General features: G+C 37.2%; 1 protein-coding gene across 6 annotated transcripts; it reads right to left on the minus strand.

Annotated features, from left to right (window-relative positions):
* Window positions 1-1959: 1959 nt before the first annotated feature.
* On the minus strand, window positions 1960-8759 carry LOC111248246 (WASH complex subunit 1-like). Of its 6 annotated transcripts, none has more exons than XM_022800242.2 (8): window positions 8648-8759; window positions 6831-7140; window positions 6204-6330; window positions 5706-5865; window positions 5088-5341; window positions 4833-4984; window positions 3731-4021; window positions 1960-3254 (listed from the first exon to the last, which is right to left on the minus strand). In XM_022800242.2, the coding sequence occupies exons 2-8, from the start codon at window positions 7053-7055 to the stop codon at window positions 2973-2975; spliced, it is 1491 nt and encodes a 496-aa protein (XP_022655977.1). In that variant the 5' UTR covers window positions 7056-7140; window positions 8648-8759; the 3' UTR covers window positions 1960-2972. The 6 variants fall into 6 exon arrangements, with proteins under 6 accessions (XP_022655977.1, XP_086840334.1, XP_086840337.1 ...); XM_086984208.1 differs by having other exon boundaries at window positions 5088-5386; XM_086984211.1 differs by lacking the exon at window positions 8648-8759 and adding an exon at window positions 8381-8531 and having other exon boundaries at window positions 5088-5386.
* Window positions 8760-9642: the final 883 nt, after the last annotated feature.

The following is a 9642-nucleotide window of genomic DNA, read 5'->3' on the forward strand; positions in this document are numbered from 1 at the left end:
CCATGTGCTCTCTCCTTTGCTGTAAATCAGTTTTGTGATTTGCTGATAGTAATGCTTCCCCCAAAAATATGCTATCCCCAATCTCGTAATAAAACTACTTACTGCCAATTATTAGAGGGTTGTCATATCTCTATTGACTTACTGAGAATTAGGACTCGACGTTTGTATTGCTTATGTTATTGCAAAGTTTAAGCCACTGTAGGAATAAACCGAATGCCTGAGAGATATCTGTAGGCCCTTTTTCGTAGACAAAGTGGCCCTACGCTTTCTGATTGCTTCGAAAATATTTTTTACGAATGTCACCAAGGTCGGAACATGGAATCCTAGAACGATTCGACCTAAAGCAGATGGACAAGTTCCTGCTACAAAATAACCCAAAGGATACGTACTCAATTTCAGCCTGCGTTTAACGCCTTTAAATAAGGACGTTAGCGTGAGCCTTTTATAACATTTAATAACTTGAGTGTTTAAGCATTTTGATACTTCGCTGATAACTACCTTGGTTACGCTTTAGATAGCCTCAACGCAGCGGAGGATCTCTTTAGCAAGTTTTAAAATATTCTTAAGTAAGAATAAGTAAGAAAGCCTTAATGTTGGGGATCACCAGAACTATGTTTTTAGTAGACCAAACCAGGAATTTAATAGAGCTCATTTAGCAGTCCACTTACTCTTGCAACAGGTGATAGAGAAAGTTAATATCAATTTTATTTTTCTGTGCCATACTTTCTAAAGAGGAATTTGAAGAAATTTTTTAAAAAAGGGTTGTAAGCATGCTTTCGAAGTCATATTTCGTAATAAGCCACCTAAAACACTCAAGGCTTTTTTAAAGCCAAACAAAAATGAGTGTCGTCACCGTCACAAAATTAAGATAATAAAAGAATCGATGATCTCTGCAAAGGTGTTGTTGAATATGTTTATCTGATCAGAAACCTTCCAAAAAGACGATAAAACTTTGGATTTTCAGGGACGTTTTTTGCAAGGCTACGATGCCACTGTTCATAACACTGGCGAAGCATTTTACCTTTAAGTAACTATGAATGTCAAAAACAGACAATTGTTCCTCATTCTATTATTAAAATCACTCTGTGCAACAACAATCGTTAAGCTAAATAGCTAAGCAGCTTCACGTAAGAAGTGTTCATATCTTCTGGACAGGACAAAGGACGTACCACTAGACCTTTTGTAGGCCGGACAAAATCTAAAAAAGGCGTTTCAGGTGGTATTAGTACGAATACGTAGAGCAGCTGGGTAGTTGTGGCTTAACATTTATAAATTAAGGAAACCCTTACCTGCTTAATAAAGCTACATGTAACATCGACACTTCAAAGCACAGAGTGAAGTAGACAAGTGGATGAAGGTAACCATCTAGCAGGCCGTTTTATTCCATCGATAGATACTCGCAGATTGATCAGATACCAGTAGACAAGCCTTATTTATTATTTTTTTTTTTTATAAAAGTCTTTATAAAACTGCTGAAATATAATTTAATCTATGTCATTTCTCTGGTAACCTGGTAAATTAAGATCTATCTATGATTTCTTTCAATAGGCTCAGCTTACTAGATATTATATATACCTTGGAGACAAAATAGCAAGGTAATGATGAAATGGCACACAAAATACAAAGACAGAAGTAGTTTCATTTCTAAGTTGAGGCAAAACTGCTATGTGGATTTCACAAACTTTAAAAGAGTTATTTTCCCCAAAAATAGGTAGGCACTTTATAGGCGGAGATTTCAAATTTAGATTAGAAGATACACTCTTCACTAGACTATTTACTCGTGTCGGTCAATGACCTGAGCAGAAATCATTTAGGATATATCATGTGTTTACAAATTATGAAAGTATTATGGAAACAATGGTTACAATTTGCTTGAAAACCGCTCCACCTTAGAAAAAACATTTATTTTACAGCAATTATTACTTTTATAGATTACAGTTGTTTAAAAACACGATCCAATTAAGAAATTTTATATTAATAGTCATTGATTTTTATTACCAAAAAACAGTATCAGACAAATTTATCATTTACAGATATGACTTGATTTCAGTTATACTCGAAAGATGCGCCAAGTACACGTCCCTTCTTCGTCCGATAATTATACTGTATTATCTACAATATCTATATTAGTTGATAGTATGCGATACCATCCTTATACACAGCTTTTGGCATCATAAAAACTGCCACCCACAAATTAACCAACCAAAGTTTTTTTCCATATATTCTACACACGAGCTTTAACCGACATACAACTGCAATACCAGACGTTAATACAAATTGTATTGGATAAAGCATAATAAATATCATGAAAACAAAGAGAGACTGCAGATTAAACAGGGTATATTGAAACAATTGCATGTATTGCTATGAGGTTCAGCTAGACTTAAATTTGCGTGAACTGTTTTGCATGGGCTCACCAAGTAATATCTAGAACAATAGTAATAACAATAAAAGCTACCTTTATATCACACTCAGTTGCCTGTGTTGCACACCCCATGTTCATCCTGATATTGAATTTTTATTAGCGAAATCAATGTTCGTTGAAAATAGGAGACCGTAGTTGAATACCCATGCGTATGTCTGTTTCCAAGGCCTGTGAAGAATCCCAATAATAGTTGCACAGCACGCTAAAAATAATCCGTGCGGTAACAAATCAAAGGCTATAAACAAAACGCTTATCATGGTCTAAAGCCGTTCTGTTATGTGGTATACGACTGTCTCCAAAAAATTTAATTTATTATAATTAAATTCAGAGACAATGAGCAAATTGGCATTACGTAATATAACCGATCAGCTTTGATTTACGTCAGAAATTCTTGAAATGCCCGGAAAAATTTAGAATCACGTGTTATGTATATAGACAGCTTTAAAAAATTCATTTGTATATAACTTTTACTAAACTGTTCCGAAATATTTGTTTCACCGTGTATGTGTGTTTTTTTCTAAAAAGCTCCTTCTCTTCGGATTGACGGTCAGTCATTCCACATGTCGTCGTCACCCTGGTTCGAATTCTCAGAATCAGAGTCTGGCGGCCGATTAGTAATTTTATCCATGAGTTCTCCTATAATTCCACAGTTTTCCTGCCGTGTGTATTTTATCACGTCGGACTGGGCTGCTGCGCTTCTATTGCCACTTCCGATGTCTCGTCGACGCTGGCTGAGACGTGCTTTTAGTGCGTCCATGTGGTCTATAACTGGGGCTACGCCACCTGGTTTTTTAGGCGCAGGTCGCCTCGAAGCGGTCAGCTTCGCTCTCTAAAGGTGGTAAAAATGATAGGAAATATAGAAACACACTTATGTTTGATAGTAGCTATTACCTTGCCAACCTGGCAGGACATTCCTTAAAATGACATGCGTTTATGTTTATTTCAGATTCCGTGAATACAACATAAGATCATAATAAAAATAACAACGGGTTGTGAATAAAAAGTAATGGTATCAGAACGAATGTGATTGACAAGCTAGTAGTGCTATTAATAATCCGTATTTACTAACGTTAATAGTAAGGTTCTATTAATCGATCCTTATTCGAGCGAAAAAAAATTATAGGTTCCTACTTTTATAATTACAAGACACTAACAAAGAAAACAAATCAGAATCTTTCGTCAGAAAAGTAGTACATTGAAAATAACACATACTGGCTACTAGATGCCCCAACTAACAATAATAGGTATTGTTTACTTGTCAATTTCAAAGTACTAGAATTTATGTGAAGAGCCACACCCACTGACCTCTCGGAGCCCTGCTATTCCGTTACTGTTACGAATCGCTTCCAGAAGCGAGCTGTGAACAGCAGGAAGGGCAGCGGAAGGGCTGGTAGATGCCGCCGGGCCTGTCTCGGCGTTCACCAATGGAGCCACTAGGGGCGAAGGCGCCCCATTAGTATTGCTAATTATGGTCGCAGATGGAGGTGGAAGAGGCGGAGGAGGAGGCGGGGGAGGAGGCGGAGGCGGAGGAGGAGGAGGAGGAGGCGGAGGAGGAGGCGGAGGCGGAGGCGTCGAGGTAACACTTGAAAGCGACGGCTGCGGTAGAGCAAGCGGTGGATTTATATGGGTTTAATGGTAGAGGTGGTATAACATAATACAAAAATCAAAAACGTCGAATTATAAATACAAAACCTAGATTTATTTTTCGTGATTGCTGTAAAGGTAGCTATACGTTTTTCTTTTCCTGAACACACAAATCCTACGAATTGAGACTTTAATGAAAGTTTACACTTAATACACTTGATATAATAATCATAAGTTAATACGATACGTTTATATATGCATACGTAAAGATGTGCGGTGCCTTGACATTAAATGAAAATTGATTTGTTCTAAAAATTTCCATTGTAAACTAAATCACAAAAATTGCTCGTTTTTTAGGATGTTGCGGAATTGTTATGTTTACCTTTTCAAACACTGTGGATGTATTAGTCGTTAGAAACTGAATGTAATTCTGTAATATCTGCGCATTATCTATTTCAGAATTCTAGAAAAAAAAAAGCATGTCACTTTTCTCAGAGAAATCTAATCTATGATTATTTATACTAAACATACGTTCGTTAGAACTCACAGTTATTCTAATACTACGTTTCTTGTGTAGAACACATTTTAAGTCGATAATTAACTCCATTAGGCATGAATGTGTCAAGATCCGAAAAGTAGTACTGAAATTTTTCCTCGCCGAGGCACTTGAGTCTTTAGAAAATTAGCAAATTGTGTTGTTAGTTGTCTCGATAGACAATGTGTGCACTGATTTCAATCACACGTATAGATTATTATTACTTTACAAAAAAAAGCCACCACCATTTAAAAACGGTGGCTTGAGTATACCAAAAGATAGGCCTACCAAGAACGTCGTTGACTGAGGCGTTTCCACGAGATCACCATCGGTAATGTCAGGCAACTGCACATGATTGTCGCCGTCATCCAGAGGCATCCTAGGACGCTGCATGGGGGAAGAGCTCCGTGGTCCATCAAAAATCATACTGGGTAAAAGATCTGGGTAAACAACAACAAATTATGAACGGGATATGAAACACGCACACAAAATATACAACAATACCAAATACGTTTAGAAATAATATTTCAGCATGATCCTTACCGGGCAGGTCTGTAACGAATCCATCTAGAAGAGGAAGATCGGACGGTAACAAAAGCTCTGGAGTAGATCCTGCCCCGGGCTGATATTCCAAAGAGTTTCCACGGGAATTCGATAATTCTTTCAGTGTAAGTAAAGTAAGCGAGGAGTCATGGGGATCGGAGCTGCTGGTAATTTGAACGACATGACTAGGATCACCATTGACCTTTTCAGGTTGTTCGGCCACTACATCCTTTGTGACCGGCTCTACCGAATACCTGTTATCCATGCCATAATTGCCACCATAATTTTCTGTAAAATCTCTAAGATTGCCCAACTGAAATAGACTTAATCCTCAAGTTATGAAAATTTTCTTTTCATTTTCATTTCAATTAATTATAGATAATGTCTAGCTGATTGTAATTACCATAAATCTCGCAGGTAATTAAATATATTTATATATAGCAAATTTGAATTCCCTGAAAATCGATTACTTAAGCAAAGGCTATAGTTACCATAAATTGTCAATAAATAATTATAGTCGAAATATACATCTATATATCGTACATAAACATACTTCTTAAAATGTTGCACTCATAGTGTGGATTTTAATAACAAACAAATCTTTAAAGGTAAACTCACGGATTTATAGTTGTGTTAAAAATAAGCAGGTCGGCTACGCTACGTAGATTTCGTTTATAGATATTCCCAAGTCCTCGTGGGGCAAGCTTTAAAGGGTCGGAGCTGGCACTAGGCGAGCAAACATCCAAAAAGTGAAGGCCTTCTTTCAGTTTCGTGAGACCTGCACAAGAACCGTTTCATTTATTGTCATACACATTAAATTACAAAGCGCAGATTCTTTAATTCGACGAGCTTCTATTGTACCAGAATTCTTAATAATTAAATTTTCTATTAAACCTTCTTCGATTATATAAATAACCTATTAAAAGAATATTATTTTAGGCATTTTATTATTATATGTTGGCCAAAATATTAACATTTTTTCTGTGGTTTTCGGCACCATATGTTGGTTCATCTCACTAAATTAAAGAGTTTCGTTTAGCATGCTTCTGGCAAATTATTACGTTTGTTCAAATTAAAGCAGATCAATAAAAATGTTTTTTATTAAAAAAAAATTACCTGAGGTCAGGGGTCTAAAACTGCTGGCAATTGCCGGAGCACATACAAGCGGACTTTTAGGGAAGAGTCGCTTAAAGGTCTCTTTTTGCTTCTCTTTTGACACCGGGTAGGTTCCTGGAGAGTACATCTGCAAGCAAAGTGCCGTGCTATAAGCTTTTTTTTTTTATTTAACTAGCATCGACTGCGACAGCTGCAATAAGTAGCTAAAAAAACAAACCGTAATAAATGCGACAGATTCTTTAGGTTTTTCTGACGTATTTTTCGTTGAAATCTGACTAACTCAATGAAAAATGAATCGAGAACCCATTACCACGCCTTCTGTTACGATGCAATATATCATTGATCATTTCTTAGCATGTCTATTATTGGCAGAGCTTGCAGTAGCTTTTCTCTTGTAAGGTTTGCTTTCCACAATTGCCACAATCATTTGGGACGTATGCTGTCGAGGCTGCAACTGATATATTACGTACATACCTGTGTACGCGCTTGTACGAGTACAGTCTAGCCTATCTGAAAGTGTCTTATTATCACAGCCGCCAACGTGGACGAATTTTAAAACGTTTGTAAATAAATAAGCGTTAAAAATTTCCCCAGAATTATAACGAATGCACTAAATCTAATACTTACAACAATACCCTGCTTAGCCTTGGCTATTTGATCAATTTTTTTCCTGGCAATCTCTAATCTTCGTCGAATATCTGTCACTCTTTGCTGGTATTCAATAGCACGCTGGTGAACAGCTCCTGCTAGACCCGTTCCTGCTTTCTCCAGTTGCCCCAACTGGATATCGATGGAAGCTGCCAGATACGGCCATGGTACGTCGTAGTACACAGGATTTATGTCGACAACCATCGTAGTGTCAAATCAGTGCGCTGACTAGAGCTTGAGTTTAGTGCACACCTATGAACAGTCCAGTTGTCTTCGTATAAACTCACCTCTGCATCCGGTGGAAAAAGGCGGGGATGGCATGCATAACTCGGTTAATTTAGTTGGATACGCGACTTAATTAATGCAGATCTATAGTATTTAAGTCCGTTATGTCATGAATACTATGACACATACAGTGCAAAGTTACTTGAGCAAAATAATTTAAAATATTCAACAACTCTGCTTAAAACGTAACTATGCATTAGTGTGCCCCTATACATGGATTAGACATGTGAGGTTGGTTATCATAGCTGTGACTTATAGCTTAATACAACTCTCAACAGACATTCTATGATATAACCGTTCCACCAGCAGTATCGTCTCCGTACTGCTTCGGTTTTGAAATCGATTTAGGTGTGACTTATCGTAAGGTATTATGAACTATACTTGCAAATATTAACTTGTTCCTGGATAGTCAATTTTTTTTACATAAAATAAATACCGTTTTGTCAGGTTTATTGAATGCAGGAAGTGTGCCGTGTAAACATTTTTACAAAACGTTTTTAAGCGTGAAACTTAGAACTGGCTGTACACCGCTATTCTCCACTGCATCTCGCTTTCGCCTGAATAATACAAGTTCTTTTGGAGGAATTAAAGCTTACAAAACAGGTATCTACAAAAATAGATTTTATAGTATAAATTCATCTAAAAATAAACCCCAACTTCTAGACACTTGAGTGTATTGAGTAATTCGCTTACTTTTGTTTTCACAAACTATAATGATAAAAGGACAATACTATCAGTAGATTATCAAACCAGATATTCCATTAAAACCGTTACTTTATTATCTCTTATATAATATCTTTATTTGTGTCAACAAATACGGTACATTGCATTACTTCTCATAAGCCCTCACACATTTCGTGCATTCTTGTAGACAATCATTCAGCAAACCCAGCTACTCTTATCTATAACATACGCCAGATTGTAACTATTCCAAGCTAGATCAGCAATTCGAATTACCTGTACTGTGTACCGCAGCTGCTGCTATTGTTGCAAACAATTGCTTTTACGAGCCTTTCTTTTTTAAGACGTTTCTCTCCGTATATTGACTAATTGAACAAGAAACTAGACTCTTCAAAGTCTTGTTTAGATTTACATTTAAATTTACATTTAAAAATACACTGCAGACATTGAAATCAACGACTTCTCATTTACGTGATATTTGGCAATTACTATCTCCAAAGATATGACCACACCCACTACCACAAAATACGAGAACTTATTGCGGGTGTGTAGTTTTACATCACCTAAATCGTTCACCGATATCCCCTTGACCGCTTTGTGCACATTGCGATTTTTACGCTACAATTCCACAACGTATCTGTTAAACTCCACTAGAGTGAAACCGCTCATTCCAACTCAACTAGTGCCTGGCTTGCATCCCTGTGAGCAATTAATCAGCTGTGCTGAGAACATCGTAGGCTGTGGTTTCTCATCCCAGAAACTACAAAACCCTTAAAGACTGTGTCTGGTTAAGCAGTTTGGACACTCACCCAATCATTGATAACACCCACCTGAATGTTGCTTGGCAGACCATTTCAGCTTGTGACAAGCCGGGATTAGAAGGCACCAAAAAACCTGCCGGAAAGAATGATTTGTATTTCGTAAAAAGCAAATTCGTCCACTATTTCAATTGCGGACGCATACGCCAAGCTGTCTAGAGGCTACAATATCGTAGTTGGTTGATCCCAGGCAATACGCACATTCTCTTATGGTTAAAAATACAAATCAATATAAGTGAAAATAACAATGCTTATCATCTTAGCGGAACGAAGACATGGGAAGTTTGTGTTTCACCCGTGGTGTTTAAACTGCTTGTCATTACTTCAGAAGGCTGGGTTCCATTAAAAAGTGAAATTTCACAACAATCGGATTCGGATCAACACCGCCGCCTGTTTATCGCCCACACACGTTACCCACTGCGCTATCGCTGGGGCCACGGCAGTACGTTGCACTAGTCTAGCCAACGTAGTACCTAAAAAAAATGTACTGACTTGCGTTATATTTTGGTCTTCCTATTTTTAGGCTGAGTAGTTTTATCGAAGTAATCCATGATTATTCGTGGCTAGAATAATCATGCGTGTGCTTTCCTGTATGAGATAGATTAAACAAAATGATGAGAGTTTGCTAGATTTGCGATAGCGAACAACCGTCGATGCCTTCGTTTCTGCTGGGTTACGCAATTTCATAAAAGTTGTTTTTCATTCCGTTGGGATAATCAGAGGGTTTCGCATAATACTTTCGACTTCCCTTATAGTCGGCGATTGCGATTTCTCACTCTACTGATGACAATTAAACACATTACGAAACACCAGGCTTCCGACGAATTCGTTTTATACTGATTGAATAAGTGAGCATTCATAACACCTATTTTGATTTCTTATATTTATATTGGTCTCGCTGACGTTCCAGACGCAATTAAAAAAATAATTCACTAATACTGTTCTATAAACTAAATGAACCCAGAATTTTTTACGAAAATAGAAGGCAGCTGTGTGTTAGGTTGGGA

Source organism: Varroa destructor, unplaced genomic scaffold (assembly GCF_002443255.2).
Source record: "Varroa destructor unplaced genomic scaffold, Vdes_3.0 BEIS01000003.1, whole genome shotgun sequence".
NCBI lineage: Eukaryota > Metazoa > Arthropoda > Arachnida > Mesostigmata > Varroidae > Varroa > Varroa destructor.